Source organism: Lampetra planeri, chromosome 54 (assembly GCF_965212315.1).
Source record: "Lampetra planeri chromosome 54, kcLamPlan1.2.h2, whole genome shotgun sequence".
NCBI classification, from domain to species: domain Eukaryota; kingdom Metazoa; phylum Chordata; class Hyperoartia; order Petromyzontiformes; family Petromyzontidae; genus Lampetra; species Lampetra planeri.
The window spans coordinates 8,329,376-8,352,066 of record NC_136160.1 but is presented as its reverse complement, the minus strand read 5'-3'; the positions used below and the strand labels follow the sequence as shown (position 1 = coordinate 8,352,066).

Here is a 22,691-nt window from a genome sequence, read left to right as displayed (position 1 = left end):
ACCCGGAGACTCGCGCAGAGATCTGTAGACTCGCGCAGAGACCCATAGACTCTCACATAGACCCATAGACTCGCACAGAGACCCGTAGACTCGCGCAGAGACCCGTAGACTCGCGCAGAGACCCGTAGACTCGCGCAGAGACCCATAGACCCATAGACTCGCGCAGAGACCCGTAGACTCGCGCAGAGACCCGTAGACTCGCGCAGAGACCCGTAGACTCGCGCAGTGACCCGTAGACTCGCGCAGTGACCCGTAGACTCGCGCAGAGACCCATAGACTCGCGCAGAGACCCGTAGACTCACGCAGAGACCAGTAGACTCGCGCAGAGACCCGTAGACTCACGCAGAGACCCGTAGACTCGCGCAGAGACCCGTAGACTCGCACAGAGACCCGTAGACTCACGCAGAGACCCATAGACTCGTGCAGAGACCCGTAGACTCGCACAGAGACCCGTAGACTCGCGCAGAGACCCGTAGACTCACACAGAGACCCGTAGACTCGCGCAGAGACCCATAGACTCGCGCAGAGACCCGTAGACTCGCGCAGAGACCCGTAGACTCGCACAGAGACCCGTAGACTCGCGCAGAGACCCGTAGACTCGCACAGAGACCCGTAGACTCGCACAGAGACCCGTAGACTCACGCAGAGACCCATAGACTCGCGCAGAGACCCGTAGACTCGCGCAGAGACCCGTAGACCCGCGCAGAGACCCATAGATCTATAGACTCGCACATAGATGTTTCGACTCACACAGAAAACTAAAGACTCATGAGGGAAGGAGGGTGGGGGAATGGTAGGAGCAGAGGCAGGAAGGCAGAGAAGGAGGGAGGGAGGGAGGGGGAGGGGGGAGAGGAATGGGGGGAGGGGGCACCGTAGGGTCTGCAGGAGCGGGGCGACGAGTCCGAGTGCCGCTGTGTTCTCCCTCCCCAGCTCAGAGACCCATAGACTCGCACAGACATCTGCAGACTCACGCCCAGATCCATGGACACAGACCCAGACCCATGGACACACAGGCACCAATAAACTCGCACAGAGAGCCATGGACTCACATAGAGAGCTACGATCCATTGGCTGTCTTTGAACTAAACGTAGCTACTATTTCTGGGCAGTGTGTGGGTGTGTGTGTGCACGCATGTGTGGCGGGGAGTGGTGACGCAGTGGTTAGCGCACCGCACTACGAACCAAGTATGATTTCCGCTCGCAGCAACATCAGCGGCAGACATCTGAACCAACCTAGGGCCTCCCCTAGATTTACTCAGCCTTAATGAGTACACGGTGCGCATGCCTCTATGAACCCATATGGTTTACCCATATTCTTGCACAGGGGAATTGAGTTTTCAGGTCTATACGGCGTACAGCCGTTTCAATACGGATACAAATTTTTTAATAATTGTCTATTTGTTTGTGTTTCTCCCTTGTGATGGGACTTTGGAGGATGAACGTTGAGATTTATAAGGTCGCAGGGTGACCAATAAGGTCTGAATTGGTCTGTAATCAGGTAGGGCACTGAAAAGGGGTTGACGGGTATGGGTGCGGTGTGTAAACATTGCCACTCGGGAGAAAAAGGCAGCTGAGCGTGGTGCTTTATTTGTGTGGTGGTGTTGCAGCAACGGTTCTGGCAGCTCGTGGAGGAACGCGATGCGCACGTCGCAGTGCACTGTGGGAAGGTCGACACAAAGACTTCTGGGAGTGGATTTCCAGTCTCCAAATCGGATTCTTTCTCCAGGTGAGTGGTGGTGGTGATTATGGTTTTGGTGGTTGTGGTGATTATGGTTGTGGTGGTGCCGATTATGGTCGTAGTGATGGTGATATTCCTGAAGTTTCTGATGACGTTGGTGGTGCTGTTGGCGTTGCTGATTGATGATAATGGTGGTGGTGCTGCATCGCTGTGCGTCGTCAGGCACGGCTGGAACTTGACCGTTCTCCCCAGCAACCCGGCCTCGGTGCTGCGTCACCTGGGCACCGTGTCTGGTACGTCATCAACGTCGACGTCATCGTCGTCTTAGATTCATCATCACTCATCATCACCACTCATCACCAGCGTTACTTTGATCGCCTCCCAACCTCGCGAGGCCGCTGTGGGCCCTGGTGCACGGGATGAATCTGAGGGGATTGGCCCTCGTCCAATTTCTCCCCCCCGCCCCCCACCCCTCTACATATCCAGAGGGGCCCGGTGCAGTTGCACCCCCTGCGTACTCGATAGCTGCGCCGTTGACGGTGACCCAACATCGTCGTTGGCCTTGTCGATGAGAACGCGACTGTGCCGTGAGCGGCGGGGTGGTGTGGGTCCCGGCCGCCCCCTGGTGGCGAGCCCGCGCTAGCGGCAGAGCCCTCTTGAGATCCGATTGGCTGGGCTCAGTGTGGACAATTTGGGCAGAGGCGGCTGGTGATATGGCTTCTTTACAACCACCACGACGCACCCTCTCGCTCACCCGTCCACTCACCACACTGCAGGTCACATCGCTTATCTTCCCTTGCACTGCTGCACTCCTCACCCACTCACCATCACCACCACTCACCATCTCGTCACCACTCACCATCTCCTCACCCACTCACCATCATCACCACTCACCATCTCGTCACCACTCACCATCTCCTCACCCACTCACCATCATCACCACTCACCATCTCGTCACCACTCACCATCTCGTCACCACTCACCATCTCCTCACTCACCATCATCACCACTCACCACCATCATCACCACTCACCATCTCCTCACCCACTCACCATCATCACCACTCACCATCTCCTCACCCACTCACCATCATCACCACTCACCACCATCATCACCACTCACCATCATCATCATCACCACTCACCATCTCCTCACCCACCCACTCACCATCATCACCACTCACCATCTCCTCACCCACTCACCATCATCACCACTCACCACCATCATCACCACTCACCATCATCATCATCACCACTCACCATCTCCTCACCCACCCACTCACCATCTCGTCACCACTCACCATCTCCTCACCCACTCACCATCATCACCACTCACCATCTCGTCACCACTCACCATCTCCTCACCCACCCACTCACCATCATCACCACTCACCATCTCCTCACCCCCTCACCATCATCACCACTCACCACCATCACCACTCACCATCATCATCACCACTCACCATCATCATCATCACCACTCACCATCTCGCCACCACTCACCATCTCCTCACCCACTCACCATCATCACCACTCACCATCATCATCACCACTCACCATCATCATCATCACCACTCACCATCTCGTCACCACTCACCATCTCGTCACCACTCACCCACTCACCATCACCACCACTCACCATCATCATCATCACCACTCACCATCATCATCATCACCACTCACCATCTCCTCACCCACCCACTCACCATCATCACCACTCACCATCTCGTCACCACTCACCATCTCCTCACCCACTCACCATCATCACCACTCACCATCATCATCATCACCACTCACCATCATCACCACTCACCATCTCCTCACCCACTCACCATCTCCTCACCCACTCACCATCATCACCACTCACCATCATCACCACTCACCACCATCATCACCACTCACCATCATCATCATCACCACTCACCATCATCACCACTCACCATCTCCTCACCCACTCACCATCATCACCACTCACCACTCACCATCATCACCACTGACCATCTCCTCACCCACTCACCATCATCACCACTCACCACCATCATCATCACCACTCACCATCCCCTCACCCACTCACCATCACCACCACTCGCCATCATCATCACCACTCACCACCATCATCATCACCACTCACCATCTCCTCACCCACTCATCATCATCACCACTCACCATCACCATCATCACCACTCACCATCTCGTCACCACTCACCATCTCCTCACCCACTCACCATCATCACCACTCACCACCATCATCACCACTCACCATCATCATCACTCACCATCATCATCATCACCACTCACCATCTCCTCACCCACTCACCATCACCACCACTCACCATCACCATCATCACCACTCACCATCTCGTCACCACTCACCATCTCCTCACCCACTCACCATCATCACCACTCACCATCATCATCACCACTCACCATCATCACCACTCGCCATCATCACCACTCACCACCATCATCACCACTCACCATCATCATCATCACCACTCACCATCTCCTCACCCACCCACTCACCATCATCACCACTCACCATCATCACCACTCACCATCTCCTCACCCACTCACCATCTCCTCACCCACTCACCATCTCCTCACCCACTCACCATCATCACCACTCACCACCATCATCACCACTCACCATCATCATCACCACTCACCATCATCACCACTCACCATCTCCTCACCCACTCACCATCATCACCACTCACCACTCACCATCATCACCACTGACCATCTCCTCACCCACTCACCATCATCACCACTCACCACCATCATCATCACCACTCACCATCCCCTCACCCACTCACCATCACCACCACTCGCCATCATCATCACCACTCACCACCATCATCATCACCACTCACCATCTCCTCACCCACTCATCATCATCACCACTCACCATCACCATCATCACCACTCACCATCTCGTCACCACTCACCATCTCCTCACCCACTCACCATCATCACCACTCACCACCATCATCACCACTCACCATCATCATCACTCACCATCATCATCATCACCACTCACCATCTCCTCACCCACTCACCATCACCACCACTCACCATCACCATCATCACCACTCACCATCTCGTCACCACTCACCATCTCCTCACCCACTCACCATCATCACCACTCACCATCATCATCACCACTCACCATCATCACCACTCGCCATCATCACCACTCACCACCATCATCACCACTCACCATCATCATCATCACCACTCACCATCTCCTCACCCACCCACTCACCATCATCACCACTCACCATCATCACCACTCACCATCATCACCATCATCATCATCACCATCTCCTCACCCACTCACCATCATCACCACTCACCACCATCATCACCACTCACCATCATCATCATCATCACCACTCACCATCTCCTCACCCACACACTCACCATCTCGTCACCACTCACCATCTCCTCACCCACTCACCATCATCACCATCATCATCATCACCACTCACCATCTCCTCACCCACTCACCATCATCACCACTCACCACCATCATCACCACTCACCATCATCATCATCACCACTCACCATCATCACCACTCACCATCTCCTCACCCACTCACCATCATCACCACTCACCATCATCACCACTCACCATCTCGTCACCACTCACCATCTCCTCACCCACTCACCATCATCATCACCACTCACCATCATCACCACTCACCATCTCCTCACCCACTCACCATCTCGTCACCACTCACCATCTCCTCACCCACTCACCATCATCACCACTCACCATCTCCTCACCCACTCACCATCTCGTCACCACCACCATCGTCCCGTTCCCCCCCGAGGTCTCTCGACAATCACCACACTCGCTCCACAAAGCCCATTCACTCTTCCTGTCACAACTTCTGCATTAGTGCTATTTGTTGCTGGTCGCTTCACATTTTGGGCACCTAGGCCCGTGCTTAATAGGTGCTCGCTAACAGCACTTGCCTCAGCAGCGTGTGGCTACACGGGGCACCTTTGCCCGTGCATTTGCGTGCAGGAGTGACTGTGCCATGGCTGAACATCGGCATGATCTACTCCACCTCGTCGTGGGCCCAGGACCCCCACCTCCTCCCCTCCATCGACTTCCTGCACACGGGCGCCGACAAAATATGGTGAGTCGTCCTCCATGATGCAGGGGGTGAGAGCTGGGCGAGGAGTGTGGTGAGAGGGACGAGGTGCGATGGCTGCGGTGCAGTGGCCGCACTCGCAGCGAGAATGCCGGAGGTTTTGCGACCGGCGTGCCGCGCTGTGCCGTGGGCTGCAGGTACAGCATCCCGGCGGGGCAGCAGGAGGCGCTGGAGAGAGCGGTGCTCTCGCTGTCACCGGCCAACGGGAAGCCGGCGCTCGAGTTGCTGCAGCAGAACATCGTGAGTGCGCACGTCGCTCCCGGTCACGGCTTCTGGTTCCGGTGTGTCGGGGTTTGTCGGCGGGACTCGGGGGGGGGGGGGGGGGGGGGGGGGGGGGTGGTGATGGTTGTTGGGGGGGGGTGGGTGCCGCGTGTCTCACGACGAGGGCCCCGGCAGGTCTCCCCAGAGGCGCTGCGCCGCGCCGGCGTGCGCGTGCACCGCGCCGTCCAGCGCAGCGGCGAGTTCCTCGTGGTCTTCCCCGGCGCCTGCACGGCCAACGTCTCCTGCGGCTACAGCGTCTCCGAGGCCGTGTCCTTCGCCACCACCGGGTGGCTGCCCACGGCGTGGCGCGCCGCGCAGGTGTGCCACCACTCGTCACCACTCGCCACCACTGGCCGCCACTCGCCACCACTCGCCACCACTCGCCGCCACTCGCCGTCACTCGCCACCACTCGCCGCCACTCGCCATCAATCGCCACCACTCGTCACCACTCGCCACCACTCGCCACCACTCGCCATCAGTCGCCACCACTCGCCGCCACTCGCCACCACTCGCCGCCACTCGCCGCCACTCGCCGCCACTCGCCGTCACTCGCCACCACTCGCCGCCACTCGCCATCACTCGCCATCACTCGCCACCACTCGCCGCCACTCGCCACCACTCGCCGCCACTCGCCGCCACTCGCCACCACTCGCCACCACTCGCCGCCACTCACCACCACTCGCCACCACTCGCCGCCACTCGCCACCACTCGCCACCACTCGCCGCCACTCGCCGCCACTCGCCGCCACTCGCCACCACTCGCCGCCACTCGCCGCCACTCGCCACCACTCGCCACCACTCGCCGCCACTCGCCACCACTCGCCACCACTCGCCGCCACTCGCCGCCACTCGCCACCACTCGCCGCCACTCGCCGCCACTCGCCATCACTCGCCATCACTCGCCGCCACTCGCCGCCACTCGCCACCACTCGCCGCCACTCGCCGCCACTCGCCACCACTCGCCACCACTCGCCATCACTCGCCATCACTCGCCACCACTCGCCGCCACTCGCCACCACTCGCCACCACTCGCCGCCACTCGCCGCCACTCGCCGCCACTCGCCGCCACTCGCCGCCACTCGCCGCCACTCGCCGTCACTCGCCGTCACTCGCCACCACTCGCCGCCACTCGCCGCCACTCGCCGCCACTCGCCGCCACTCGCCACCACTCGCCACCACTCGCCGCCACTCGCCGCCACTCGCCGCCACTCGCCGCCACTCGCCACCACTCGCCGCCACTCGCCACCACTCGCCGCCACTCGCCACCACTCGCCACCACTCGCCGCCACTCACCACCACTCGCCACCACTCGCCGCCACTCGCCGCCACTCGCCGCCACTCGCCACCACTCGCCACCACTCGCCGCCACTCGCCACCACTCGCCACCACTCGCCGCCACTCACCACCACTCGCCACCACTCGCCGCCACTCGCCACCACTCGCCACCACTCGCCGCCACTCGCCACCACTCGCCGCCACTCGCCGCCACTCACCATCACTCGCCACCACTCGCCACCACTCGCCGCCACTCGCCGCCACTCGCCACCACTCGCCACCACTCGCCGCCACTCGCCGCCACTCGCCGCCACTCGCCGCCACTCGCCGCCACTCGCCACCACTCGCCGCCACTCGCCACCACTCGCCGCCACTCGCCACCACTCGCCGCCACTCGCCGCCACTCGCCGCCACTCGCCGCCACTCGCCACCACTCGCCATCACTCACTCACCGCTATTCACCACCACTCACCACCACTCGCTAGCAGTCACCACCACTCACCGCTAGTCACCGCCACTCACCGGCACTCGCCGCCACTCACCACCACTCACCGCTAGCCACCGCCACTCATCGGCACTCACCGCCACCACGCGCAACACTCACCACCACTCACCACCACTCACCACCACTCACCACCACCACGCGCGACACTCACCGCACTGCGGCGCGCTGATTAGGTGCCCTGCCATGGCAAATTCAACGCTTGTAACGTGCAACGCCTTCACTCTCCCTGTGTGTCTCCCCGTGTGTCTCCCCTGTATCCCCCATGTCCCCCTGTGTCTCCCGTGTAGACGCTGAGGGAGCGGCGCTCCCCCAACGTGTTTGCGGTGGAAAAGCTCCTCTACCTGGCAGCCGTAGCGGAGCTGGAGAGGGAGAACGCAGCGGCACTCAGACACGTCGCCCCGCTCCTGCAGACCCTCCGGTGCCCCCTCCCCCCCTGCTCCCCCTCCCTCCCTCCCTCCCTCCCTCCTTCCCTGCCTCCTTCCCTGCCTCTGTTCCCACCCTCCTTCCCTCAGTTTGAGTCTATAGATTTCTGTGTGAGTCTATGGGTCTGTGTGAGTCTATATATCTGTGTGAGTCTGGATCTCTGTGTGAGTCTATGGGTCTCTGTGAGTCTGGATCTCTGTGTGAGTCTGGGTCGCTGTGTGTGTGCGGATCTCTGTGTGAGTCTTTGGATTTCTGTGTGAGTCTGCGTGGTGGTGGCATCACAACGTCCAACGTGACGTCTGGATCTCGGTGTGTGCGGCCGCAGGGACGTGGAGCTGCGGCGGCGGCGCCGTCTCTTTGAAGCCGGCCTGCGACTCTCGGCGCGGCACGGCGCCGCCCCGGAGGGTCCCCACGCGCTGGGCAGCCCCATGGTGGTGCGTAAGCGCGTGCGGCGCTCCCCCGGCGAGCCCGAGTCACCAGAGAGACGCTGCCAGACGTGCCGGCAGCTCTGCTACCTCTCCATGGTACGGCTTGAGGTGCCACGGTGGCTAGGAGATGTTAACTAGCTCGCCTGGTATGCAGGAGGTCGTGGATTAGATCCCGACCCAGACGCCTGCTGCTGTATATTTGGAGTTTGCATGTGTCTCTCCCCGTGGTTGCGTGAATTTTTCTATGGGTCCTCTGGTTTTTCCTTCGACATTTAGAATCAACATCAAGCATTTTATAGTATTTAGCTGATATGAATTTCCACACGATAAGTCACTTCGTTGAACTATTATTTTTGATAGCCATGTCGCTTCTGATAAAGAGCTACATAGCTCAGTAGTGGGCAATACCTGGTCAAATATAAAAAATTGTTTAGTTTGAGTTTTTACCGTCCTTGTCGCCATCGCTCTGCATACTGTTACAGCTCATGCACACGGTGTTCACCACACCGCACATTGACTCACCCACACAACAACAATAACCGCCATTCGCCACTAAGTGGCGGTGACGTCACCACGGCGCTTGTGCCAGGCTATGTGCACATTAAGACAACGTAAAGTGTCGAACGCCCGCTGGCAGGAGGTCTCGGGACAGACCCAGGTGCCATGGGTTGACTGATTGAGATGACTGGCCGATGCACCATCTGTGCTCTCTACTCTGCCAACTTGCTGTGTTTTAGCCACCTGGCGCTCCACTCGTTGTTGTGAGCGTCGCTCTTCTGGAGGACCACTGCCTCCAGAAGAGCGATGCCCACTAGCTTCCTTCACAACCCTTTTCCACAATCTCCTGTACCACATCACTCCATCTCTTCTCTCGCCCCTGCCACGCCCGTTTTGCCCCCTCTATCCAGTGGCTGGGCATGCGGCCTACATGACCTAGCCAACCCAGCGTTGCCTGTCGGAGGAGCTCACCGATGGGGCTTTGTCCAGATCTTTCAAGGATTTGTGAGCTCCTCACAATCCAGCCTGGTTAAACCCAGGATCGCGCATAGGCAGTCCAGCCTAAATGGTTCTAACTGGCGAAGATGTTCCATTAGGGGGGTACAAGTTTCGCAAGCGTAGAGAACGGAGGTCATGACCGTGGCCGAGAAGATCCGAAGCTTCGTGCGGAGCAACCGACAAGCTCGCCTCCATACAGCGTTACGCAGCCGATGAAAAGATAATGCCGCTCAACTGGTTCGGAGTGAGACCTCTGCTCTCAAACCGGAGCTGGTCATGAGCACACTGCCCAGGCATGGAAAACTCTCCACTCTCTCCACAACTACACCATCACCAATTGGGAGTTGTGGGGGTGGAGTGCCTGATGGCACAAAATACCCAGGCAAGTGCTTAGTTTTGGTGGGGCTGATGGTAGAACCCTACCCCTGAGTGGCACACTCCAGGTTCAGCAGCAGCACCTCCAACTCCTCCTCTGAGTGAGCAGCAATTACCAGATCATCCGAATACATAACATGGTTGACCAATAGGGAGCCATCCCTTGACCGCCCTCGGGCATCGATCAGCCACCCATTGTATCTGTACCAGATGGAAATTCCCCCAGTACAGCCATCGAAGGCTTCACAAACTACCTGGTCTAAATAGATGTTATATAATGTGGGAGCCAGAGGACTCACCCCCCTCACCCACCCACACTCAATCCCCCTCACCCACTCATTCACTCGCCTACTAACCAAACTTTATTTTTTTAACTCATGGGGCCTTTGCTCAGCATCTACATAAAATAGTATATATATCATCATCATTATCGTGTTCATAATCATCACCATAATAATTATGTTGATACCATCGTTATTATCACCTGTGTTTGTAGCACCACCATGGTTCTTGTTGCTGTGGTCGGGAGCAACGCTCATAGCGCCACCCAGCAGCAGCCTGCACCAATCCTCACGAGTACCATCGTGGTGACGACGACGATGATGATGACTACGAGGATGTTGATGACGACGTTGATGTTGATGGCGTTGATGTTGACGATGTTGATGACGTCGATGTTAATGACGACGATGTTGACGATGTTGGCGACGACCATGTTGACGATGTTGATGACGACGACGTTGACGATGATGGTGTTGACGATGATGGTGTTGACGATGTTGACGATGTTGATGACGACGACGTTGATGACGACGACGTTGATGACGACGACGATGACGGTGTTGACGATGACGGTGTTGACGATGATGGTGTTGACGATGATGGTGTTGACGATGATGGTGTTGACGACGACCATGTGTCAGGTGGTGCAGGAGAGCGACGGCACCGTGTTCTGTCTGGAGTGCGTGCTGGCCCACGTCAAGGAAAAGAAGACGTGCCGCGGTCTGAAGATGATGTACCGCTACGACGAGGCACGTGTGTGTGTGTGTACGTTGAATTAATTTCCGCCGTATGTAGCCAAATGTGCGAATTGAAGGTGCGAGCGAAAGGACAACAAACTAACCACCATCACCACCATCAACACAGCATCACCACAACCATCAACACCACCGTCATCACCACCACCACCAAAAGACGAAGACAAAGATCCCCAATGTAACCTTAACAGACCGTTGGGGCAAGTGCTGCTAGCGAGCATCTATGATGGCTGGCACGACACACGAGGGGGTGGGTGGTCATTACCACGCCCGGCCTCCTTTGTCTCCCCAGTGGCGATGTTTACACACCCCATCAGGTACTCATTTGAGGCTGAGTCGAACTAGTTGGAGGCCCAGTACCAGTTCAGATATTCGTCACTTGTGTTGACCATGAGTGGGAATCGAACTCAGGTCACCGGGTTCGTAGCACAGTGCGCCACCACCATTACCACCGCGCCCCCCACCCACCCCCCCCCCGTACTTTGAGGTGAGGCGCACGGTGAGGGCCGGTGTTTTGCAATGCCGCCCCCATCTCTCTCCCCACACTGTCACTCTGACACTCTCCCCCTGCTCTCTCTCTCGGCAGGAGCAGATCAACAGCCTGGTGTACCGGGTGACCACGGCGGTGGCGTCGGGCCCCGCACGGCACAGCGACGGCACCGCCACCACCGCGTCGCCATCGCGGCCCAAGAGAAGCTCGCGCCGCACTCGCCACGGCAGCGCAACGACGACGCCGCCGCCGGCGCCGCCGACTCGTACGCGGGACTCCCCCGAGCTCGCGACGCCGGCACCGTCTCCGCCGCCGCCGCTTGCCACCTCAAAGCGCCTCCAGGGCCTCTCCTGAGCCAGGCCGCCGCCGCTGCACAACGACCGCACGAGGAGCAGCAGCGGGAGGAGAGTGTTAGGGCCGCCATGCCGATCTCATCGTGAGGAGCCGTTGAGGCGGCCGTCCTGATGTCGGCTGTTCTGCCCCACGTGGTTCGGGCGCCGTTGACCGCGACCGTGTTGGCGGTTCGGGCCGCAGTCGCCGAGACGGGTGCCGTGCGAGTCCACGGGTCTCGGTGTGGGTTTACGGGTCTTGGTGCGGATCTACGGGTCTCTGTGCGGGTCCGTAGGTTTCTCTGTCACTCTGTAGGTCTCGGTGCGAGTCTAAGAGTGCACAGTGGGAGACTGTAGGCGCAGAATGCGTTGGTAGTGAGGAGGTGCGATCGTGGTGGTGGTGGTGGTGGTGGAGAAGGCAGCGTGGCGGTGGCATCAGCAGTGGCTCTGGCCACGACAATGTCTCCACGGGTGATCTCGGAGCTGCGCATTTCTCTGGATAATCCTCATTCTTCTCTGGGTCTTTAAGGTGTCATGTTCCCCTGGAGGGACGTTTCTTGATATGTTGTAGACAATTACCTAGTGAGTGTGAAAGTATTTCAGGTCTCGGCAATGGTTGTTTTTGCTTTCTTGATAACATTGATATTGTGTTTGGTTTAAAATTGAAAGCCATTCAAGGTGAGAACGATGCAGTTCCACAGTAGTCGTGGTGATGATGATGGCGATGACGTCACGCTGAGCGGCGGTGACGTCACGATTCACAATGGTGCTTGCGACGTGTGATGGCTTCATGCCACTGTTGGGCTTGAGAAACAAACATGGTGCTTGCCCTTAAACCAGGACAATGCCACGGTCACGGAACAGCAGAAACGCACGAGCTGTAATGCTCACGTATGCCTTGGGCTCGCGCACATGTTGACGTGCGTGCGTTGACGTGCGTGCGTTCACGTGCGTGCGCGTGGGGAGCGGTGGTCAGCGCGTCGTGAGCCCCGGCCACCCCGAGTTCAGTTACCCGCTCGCGGCCAATACCGGTGACTAACATCTAAACAGGCCCTGGGCCCTCCCGTAGGGTTGACTCGGCCTTAAACGATTACCCGGTGCGGTGAACATGCAGACATCGGCACCGGCGAGACGGAGGCGGGCAGCAGGCGTGGTGCTCGGGCACACGGCGCTGCCCGTGAGCCGCCCTGGCAGCCCATGGGTTGGAGCACTCTGTGCGTCTGGCCTTCTCCACCGCTGGTCGCAAGTCGCTGACAATGATTGGTCATTTGTTAGTCGACCTGTGCGTGCGTCCATGTGCGTGCGTCCATGTGCGTGTGTACGTGCGTCCACGTGCGTGTATGCGTGCGTCCGTGTGTGTGCGGGCAGGGGGGTGGTGCCGTGCGACGGCAGTGCGGTGCGCCGCCGTCTCGCCGTTGTGCCGCACTGCGGGGGTGTTGCACTCGAGTCCTCGGAGGTGTGAAGCGGAGTTCCCCGTTTCCACGTCAACTCCTCGTTAGCTTCAAGTCTCCCTGGGGGTTGTGTCGATGTGAACTTGACTGGAGTTAGATTCCCTGCGGTGGTGGGGCGGGGGGTGGAGTGGGTGGCGGTGTGCGCGTTGCGATTTTATCTCTTCGCTTTTATTTATGGAATTAACTCTGAAGTGTTTTTGCTGAAATGCTTTATTTATTTCCTAGTGATGCACCGACATGCTCGCGACATTTGTAGGCTCCACGTACGTCGCACGTTCGCCGATTAGCGTCGTTTTAGTTTTGCCGACTCGAACGGTGAGGATCTGCGATTGTCCCCGTGCGTGGGGAGTGAAAAATGAATCGGTGTGATTACTGATTACTTGACATTTCAGAAGTAACTTAATGAGTTGATCCTCTGCTCGGCATCCTCACGATGTAATCAAATGACTTGGAATCGCCCTTGGCTGGGATACGTCGGGTTGACATGACTCCAGACGCGGCGGCGGCGGCGTTCCCGTGTGTCTAGCCCATGCCGCCGACTCTTCGCCTCGCCCTTCTGTTGTATATTGAAATATTTTTTCAAATTTTCATTCAAAGTCAAAGCTGCCGTGCAGAGCAACGAAGCGGCGCTCGCCGCTAGATCTGCCGACGCGTCCTCGGCGGTCGGCGATTCAGAAATGCTCGACAGGGGCGGGGGGGAGGGGGGTAGGGTTTACGAATCGGCGGAGAGGGGGAGGGGGGACGATCACCGGCCCCAGTTTGGTAAAAACGCGGCCCAGGTTTAAAGCGCTGCCAGCGACCGCACGGAGGAGACACGGCATGTACTTTATTTGGTTTGCCAGCAACATTGGCCAAATTCAGCTCTTCAGAATCAAATACCAGTTGGGCTGTCACGCGAGGAGCATTAGTTTCGTGTGGCCTCTGTGCGGAACGGAGGTGTCGCTTGAAGACGTTCTCGGAGGTAGCTCTGCGATATGTGCTTCCGCGTGCCGTTCTCCGGCACGGAAAGGGGGTCGAGATTTCTGAACGGGTTCTTGGTGACGCCGCAGTGCCCGCTGGGACAATCGGGGCGGCTGAAAACTGGATGAGAATTATCCACAATTCCCGCTGTGCCGGCGCCTTTTCCACCAGAATGTCGCGTTTCTCCGCCGCTGCGTGGTGCGCGACCCAGCCGGTGCGGCGCGCTCGTGCCCTCGGGTTCTGTTTTTGCCGATGGGCGACGGTGGGCGGAGGGCACCGCCGAACCAAGCCAGTGCCTTTGTTGAGCTGCTCAGGGTGGCCACGGCCTCCCGTGCAGCCTGTTTCCCCATTCCTCTGGCAGCTGCACAGACAACAACAACAACCACCCTAACCCCGTCTCCTCCTCGTTGTTGTTGTTAGTGATTCCTTTGTGTGACTGTTTAAAAGCCTTCCTCGCCTCTCGAGTGACGGGAGGAGAAGGCAGTTTACTGTTTGCGTCGACACGTTGCCACCGTGTTGAGCCGTTGAGCCTCATCAGCATTAGTGTTTTGCGGGTGTTAGGCGGTGTGACTTGTGCCGGTGTAGCCGTACGTACCGACACCTCTCAAACACCAAGTATACCAGCTAACTTAACCGCCTAGGTTTTTTTACAGCCAAGCTTATTTTTCACGATTGATTTTTTTGGGTTGGGCCCACGTAGCTATCTGGCCAAACTTTTCGTCTCGTAACTCTCCACCACCCGGCGCAGCCAAACAACCAAATTTAACAGCGATGAAACTGAGAAGTGCGTCCAGCGTCTTTCAGGGTCATCTCCAAAATCCGCCTGCCGCACGTCTTCCATCATCATCACGACGCCCGCTGCGGAGCGATCGGCCGTGCCAGCACTGGTTTGGCAGGGGACCAACTGGCGAGGAGGAACGGAGGGAAAAAAATCCACACCAAACCAGTTTCTTATCACGGATCCCACAGTCTGTCTTGCCCGGCTCTGACTTGCCATGCCATCACTGGGCCTCGCCAAACGGGTTTCCGACCAAGGGCGAGGTCTCCGTGCAGCCACCCTTCAGTGTGGCATGCTGGAGGGCGGCTGTCCGCCGTGTCCAGCGGGGGTCCGGGAGGCGCCACTCACGGCCAACGGGGGGGGGGGGGGGACACGCTGGCGCACGGCTGGTGGGCCATGACGCGCTTTTGCCGCCGGGCCCAACCACAACATCAATCGTGAATCCTGGTCACACGGGCACTTTCCCAAACGGTTCCTGTTCCTATGCAGTAACGCGATGTCTCTGCAGGGATTGGGGGAGGGTGGGGGGGGCGGCAGTGAATGGGGGGCAGCCTCTGTAGGACGACTCGGTCTCGCACCGGGACTCCAAATCCGCGTGGCGCCCCCCTCCCCCCCACCCCCCCGCTAGGTGGAGCGGCCGGGTACCATGAGCGCGGTCGCTGCGCACGGAAAGCGAGGGGGGTGGGGGTGAGCCCCCGCGGTTTGGTTTTGGGGGGCAGCGCCAGCGATGGGGTGCGCTGGGCCACCCGTGCCGTGAGGAGCTGTGTGCAGAGCGTGTCCCTGTGCGCGGAGCGTGTCCCTTAAAGCAGCTGCGGTGACTGGGTTTTTGGGGAAAGTCGGAGAGGCAAGAGGATGCGGCAGAGCGGTGGTGGCGGTTGCCGTGCACTCCCAGGGAGTTAACAGCACGTGTGGGCCTTGCGCTGTTAACACCCCCCCCCCCCTTCGTCTGTGGTTAATTTTTTTCATTTGTAAAATGTTTCGGTTTTGTGTTTTTTTTGCGTTAAACAGAAGCGACAGAGCGCGGAATGCCGTTGAGGTTTTCGTTGTCGCTGAAACGTGGACGGTGGTGAAAATGCAAATCCAAGAATCACAGACTTGGGGAAATGCACTATGCTCGCTCGGCGAGGAGTCAGTTTACGGACGTTCACGAATCGACGGACGCTCGAAACAAACAACAACAAAAATGAACTCTTCCGTGGTTTTTTTTCCCAAAGAAGAATCGCCGGGCCGGACGAACGTCCACTCACGCGCCCCCCAGCGCACCGAGCCGCCGTCTTCCCGCACCGCCGCTTGGTGAGAATCCCGCCTCCGCCGGCGCCTCCTCCGGTGGTAGTGGCGGCGGTGGCGGCTGTCTCCTCTCGCGCCAGCGATCGCCTCTCGTGACCAGCGTGGCCCGCGCGACGCTGCGCCTTGCGGGAGAGCCCGCGCTCGATGCCTTCTTTTAGAATTTCTCTGTAAGTGAAAACAAAGCCTTAAGATTGAGACGTTTCGCCTACACAATGACAACGGTGATGATTACGACGATGACGATGACGGCGGTGCTGGTGATGTTGATACGTACGCAGCTTTCATTCGGCCGTCATATTTTCACTGTGGTGATTTAGAAGTTGCTCCACACATGGCCATAGCCTGAGATACCTTGAAGTCCTGGGAGATACTGCGAGGACCCATCGACATGAAACACTACACCCTCTTTCGACAACTTCTCTCCCAACCTCCCTCTCCGTTCTCATTCACCTTCCTACCTCCCTCCCTCACCTCCCTCAGCCTTCCATCACCACTTCCCCCCCCCCCCCAACCTTCCTCTCTCCATCATTATTCACTCTCCTCCCCTCCCTGCTGCTCTCGTGTCCTCCTTCCCTCCACCTTCTCCCCCGATTCCTCATTCCTTGTTTTTGCCCTGATGGCGTCCACCACTCCCTGACCTCCAACGCGCCCTCAACTCCAAACGTCTCCGTTCAGGGCAAATCCTCGCCAAGCAATTAAATATTCCACATTCCCATGGCGGGGAACTCGTTTTTTTTCCCCCATGGAGCATGAGGTCAAGCAATGTTGTCTTGCGCTTTCCATCCTCAAGGGGATGCGATGACGGTGACGAACCCCGGTCAGGATATGAACTCATGCCCTGCTTGTGAGTCGCACCCTGTGCGTGCACTGTGTGAGTGTTCTCCGGAGGCAGCTACAGCGAGTCGTGAGACGCTACAAAGCCACTGAGCGAAGGAGTCCGTTCTGTTATCTCAGGAAGACGATGACGACAACGACTTATCGGTTGAGGGGTTGGGGGTTGCCTGCCTTTGCCCCCGCCCCCCCCTGCTTCCTCCCCCAAGACGATGTGGTGCTACATGGGGCTGGGTTTACGCTGTGCGCAGAGATCCTCGCATGCCTTGAGAGCGGGTGAGAGTGTGAATGAGTGTGTGGATTGGAAGGATGCCCTGGTGATGTCCCCCACTTTAGGAAGAGGGGACCGCACTGATTGTAACAACTGCCGGATAATCTTCCTCTTCAGTAATGAGGCCAGGAAAGGTCCTAGCAATGATTATTCGCATGGCCAGGCAGTGTGCTGAGTAGAGGCTTGCGGAGCCCCATTGTGGTTTCCTGCACAGATACCATATTCTCTGTTCGCCTTCTACAGCAGAGGTGTAGGAAATTTCAACGAGACCTACAACTTTGCTTTATTGACCTGGTCAAGGCCTATAATACCATCAATATGCCAGGGCTCTTTGCTGTTCTTCGTGCTTTTGGAGTCTGACTCTGCTTACAATCATTAAGGACCTTCATGATGGTGAGCGGGCCTGGGTAAAACTACGTGGCCGGGAGTCGGAGCCATTCCCTGTATGCGACAGGGATGTCCTCTGGCTCCCACATTATTTAACATCTATTTCGACCACGTAGTTCGTGAAGACTTCCATGGTTGCACTTGAGGAATTTCCATCTGGTACAGATACAATGGGAGGCTGACCGATGCCCGTGTGCAGTCGAGGGATGGCTCCGTATTGGTCAACCATGTTATTTACACTGATCTTATGGTTGCTGCTCACTCAGAGGAGGAGTAGTTGGAGGCACGACTTTTGAACCTGGAGTGTGTCACTAAAAGGTGGGGCCTCACCATTACCCCCACCATAACTAAGCACCTGCCTGGGTATTTTGTGTTATCAAATACAGACAGACCTCGTTTAGCATGACCCCGTAGAACGCCGATTCGCTACAGCGCTCTTTGTCCTGGAGATATTTTTTCTTCTAAAGATCTAAGAATACATCAAATCGACAAGTAAATTGCTGACAAGCGAGAGAAGACCCAGCAGCGATAGCCGAAGAAACGTACCCGCCCCCCATGACTCTCTCAGCGAATGAGAGCGACACACGCCCTCGACCAACCAGACCTCACCCCCTGCGATCCATTATCATGGCCGCGATTACATTCACAAAATCGATGTAATTTTTGCCAGGTGAGATCTCGTGCGATTAGGATGGAGTCTTCGGCTCCGCCTAAAATAAACCCCACTACAATAATTGTAACTGAGGGCATCGCTGAGATCACGAGTTCCTGGAGCTCGTCTCCAGCTTGGGAGTGCAGCAGCAGCAGCAGCTCACGCCTCGTCTCCGCTGCCCCATAGGAGTACAGTAGAAGGCACTCGTGAGTACACGACAATACGGATTTAAAAATATACTTATGAAATGTCTCAACACCTGTGCTATTATTAGCGCTATTTTCAATACCCCAATGAAGCCCTCATGTATTGCTTATAGGAAACGACACCGTCGGGAATGCATCCCCATACATACAATGGTAAAACGACCCCCTTTAACGCTGATTCGATTAGCGCTCACCTCTCCAGGAGTGTATCGTGAGTGCTAAGCGAGGTCTGCCTGTACTCTGCCCCCCTAAATATCCCATAAGTGATGGGGCGGTTGTCGAGAGAGTGGAAAAGTGTCCGTACCTGGGCAGTGTGTTTATGACCATCTCCGGTTTCGCAGTGGAGGTCTCGCTCCGAATCAGTCGAGCGGCATTATCTTTTCATCGGCTGTGTAACGCTGCTGTGTGGAAGCGACCTGGTCTGTTGCTCTACACGAACCTCTCGGTCTTCACAGTCATGCCCCCCCTCCCCCCATGGAACATTTGCTGGTTAGAAAACCATTCAGGCTGGCCTGCCTACAATCCATCCTGGGCTTAACCAGACTGGATTGCATGTTTGAGAGAGCGGATGAATGAGTGAGATCCTTTTTCCTTAACCCGAATGAGACATGGTGGATGTGGACGCGTCACGGTGAAGCACCCTCGGCGAAGATTCGGCAATGTCAGCTTAGTTTTAGCAAACACGATGGTATTAAATGTGTACCCATCTCTGAGGCAGTGGTGGGAACTCCACATTCCCATGGCGGAGACCAGTCTTTCCACGAGCGTGTCACTGCACCAACACGAACAGCCTATCTCTCGGGCGTGTACCCATTTTACTCACCGCCGATTGATGGCCGTGGTGGTGGGTGGACGTGATGCTCTCCCCTGTTGCGACGCCGTGGTGGCGAAGAGACGCGGCTCGAGAAACGCGGCCCTGAGTCCCGCGCGCGGCTACACGCCGTGAATTTATAGAGTCCCCCAGGGGACGTTGGAAATGGTGCCGAGTTTAAACGAAAACCTCTTTCCCCCCCACCGCGATCCGATTCGCAAAATCAAAACATTCCTTTAAAACAGTCGGACTACTTTTCCTTGACGTTTGTTGAAAGTCGGATTATCTCTGTGGAAGCCGACGTCAGGGTTACAAGGGGGGGGGGGGGGGGGGGTTCGTTTAAAAGTCGACGGGGCATGATGCTTCGTTTGCTTAAGTCGCTCTCGAAAGTCGCCTCTGCAATCAATCTGTGCAATTGGCTTGGTCTCTTGTCACGTCAATTTTATTTTTGTTGCTGAAACAAGAGGCGCCTTTCTGACACAATTCTGCCACTCGAAGCGCAGCGTGACGAACATCGCTCGCCACGGCAGCCCGGCTCCTGCGTACGCGCTTTGAAACGGATCCTCGGAAGGGGCCGCTCTCTGATGTCCGCTTCCAAGGGGGGCACTCTCCAAACCGCGAGAGTTCCCGAGGGATTCTCCGTGACGCGACGCCGATTGCGCAACAGGCGCGACGGATTTTGGGGGGGCCACCACGGAAAATAAATTCGCGGGGAGGGGGGAAGTCGCGCGAGAGTCACGTGGTTTCCCCGTCTGGGAGGCTCGCTTCAGTCGCTGCGTTACATTCCCCTCGCCCCCCGCACCAACTCCCACTGCGTTCCTACTCCCCGCTCGCTGTGCCTGCTCCCCGCTCGCTGTGCCTGCTCCCCGCTCGCTGTGCCTGCTCCCCGCTCGCTGTTCCTGCTCCCTGCCGGTTTTATTTATTTATTTTCTGATTTGTGTTTTTTTCGGAGGATGATGGTGACGACGACGATGGTGACGATGATGATGAAGTTTTTTTTATTAAGTAGACGTTTAAAGTGTAATTGTTTTTCGTGCATTTTAACCGCGAGAGTTGCGTTCAATTGAATTTTCCAAATAAAGTTTTTGGGTTTTTTTTTTACTCTGGGCGCCTCCTGATCATTGCTGCGCCCCCTCCCCCCACCCATTAAAATCCCCCCCCCATCCCCCACCCCCTCTAACCCCCCTCGCCCCCCTCCGCGTGCCCCGTGGTGTACCTCGGCAGCCTCGCCCAGTCTCGAGGCTCATGGTCTAGAGGGGTCCCGCGCTACGCACTGCTCTCCACGTCCGAGTGCTCACGGGACACTTGACTTGTTGCTTGTACTCAACCAACGCTGCTGACGTGATGCGTAAGACCTTGTGCCTGATCAGATGGGATGTGTACAGAAGGACGGAGGAGGCGTGAGCCGTCTTGAGTCCCACGTGGGTGTCGGGGGGGGGCATCGTCTCGCTCCGTGGCCGAGCGGCGTGCGGGAGGGACCCCCCCCCCCCCCTGGGAGGGACCCCCCCCCCCCCCCCTGGGAGGGACCCCACCCACACCACGCGTGGACACCGCTGGCAGCTCCGCACAGACGGGAGTCGAGAGGTCATTGCCATCGCCCTGCCCACTTGGCAGTCCACGCCTGAAAACGTGCTGTGTGGTGGTGGTGGTTCCGTGTACACGGCTAAGGCCGCCAGATTCCGGTTCGTAAATTCACGTCGCATTGAAATTGAGCGCCACTTTACGTGGCGGGAAGCCGGCAGCAAGTGCTTGTGTCCTTTGGATCGACTCGCCCCCGTCATGCTAATGTGGAATATTTGTACTGGCTCTGCAGGGCTGGAAAACAGGAGATGAGCCCCGATATAGGAACTCGGGTAGTCTGGCAGGGAGGAGGGTGCCGCAGTTTATGGATTTTCTCCGCAGCTAGGCCGCCAGCTGCCCCTTGCCGGCGTCGCCCTCCTCGCTGCCAGCGGCCGCGCGGGGCGGCTGCGCCCCCTCGGTGGCCGCATGGCCGCCGCTGGGCCCGGACGCCGCTGGGCCCGGGGAGCGCGGGGCCGCTCCGGGGAGCGCGGGCACCGCCAGGCACAGCTCCTCCTCCTCTGCGGGTGGCGTGGTCGCAGCCCGGCACACGGCACGGGCACACGGCACGGCACACCGCATGGGCACACCGCACCGCACGGCACACCGCACCATGGCCACACCGTACCACACGACGCCACAGTCATACAATGAACTCCGCACTGCGCCCAGCCCGCATACGCCGCGTCACGCAACGAGCGCCTCCCCACCGGGCACGGGCGAGGCCTCGGTGGTGTCTTCTCCGCCCGAGCCGGCGAACACCTCGTGGTCGGAGACGTCGAGCAGCTCCAGCGCATCCACGTTCACCTCCATGGAGGACATGCTGCCGATGGGCTCTGCGCGACACGCACACACAGGACCCCCGTGTGGCCTTTAACGGACTGTTGAGGCAAGTGCTGTTAGCGAGCAGCAACGATGAAACGTTGCCACGGCACACGAGGGGTCCGTTGCCAGCACCACGCCCCGGCCGCCTTTGTCTCCCCAGTGGCGATGTTTTACACGTGGCCCTAGGTACTCATTTGAGGCTGAGTCGACCAAGGCAAGGCCCAGGACCGATTCGGATAATCGTCACAGTTTTTTTCTCTGTTTGATTTATTAGGTATATCCCTGTGAGCCATGCGGCTCTTGACTCAGGTGCAACCGCAACAAACAAAAACATGAACAAGGAACATCTTAAAGTGACTACGCGCAACAGAAAATTTCAGGAAAAAACAGCAAAGTCTTCCAGAAGAAGCACCGTATATCAACGCTGTGTGCAAAAATCCCAGTGGGATGCAAGTCAAACAATAACAACCATAAGACAATGTAGATTAAAGTTATCAGTCTAACTCTGTACTACAACAAACAAATATGGCTAAACCAAAACGTTTTCGAAATCCCCAAAATAAAGCCATAAAAAAATGTAACAGTGATCACAGGAACTGTGATTAAAAGTTAATGAACGATAAACATAACATGTACGACCAAACTTTGCAGCCATAGATGGCAGCATGAGTCACTCCATAACAGCAGGAGTATCAACATTTTTCAATACACCTTT

General features: G+C 57.5%; 1 protein-coding gene across 2 annotated transcripts in view; it reads left to right on the top strand.

Annotated features, from left to right (window-relative positions):
• Positions 1–14,100, top strand: part of LOC144735221 (protein Jumonji-like) — a 79,461-nt gene extending 65,361 nt beyond the window's left edge. For both annotated transcript variants that reach the window (XM_078617699.1, XM_078617698.1), the window contains exons 11-19: positions 1,608–1,726; positions 1,901–1,971; positions 5,711–5,825; positions 5,978–6,080; positions 6,237–6,419; positions 8,170–8,300; positions 8,631–8,829; positions 11,028–11,135; positions 11,728–14,100. In XM_078617699.1, coding sequence (XP_078473825.1) covers positions 1,608–1,726; positions 1,901–1,971; positions 5,711–5,825; positions 5,978–6,080; positions 6,237–6,419; positions 8,170–8,300; positions 8,631–8,829; positions 11,028–11,135; positions 11,728–11,985 — 1,287 coding nt within the window. In that variant the 3' untranslated portion in view covers positions 11,986–14,100. The remainder of the gene's footprint in view (positions 1–1,607; positions 1,727–1,900; positions 1,972–5,710; positions 5,826–5,977; positions 6,081–6,236; positions 6,420–8,169; positions 8,301–8,630; positions 8,830–11,027; positions 11,136–11,727) is intronic.
• The last annotated feature ends 8,591 nt before the right edge of the window (positions 14,101–22,691 follow it).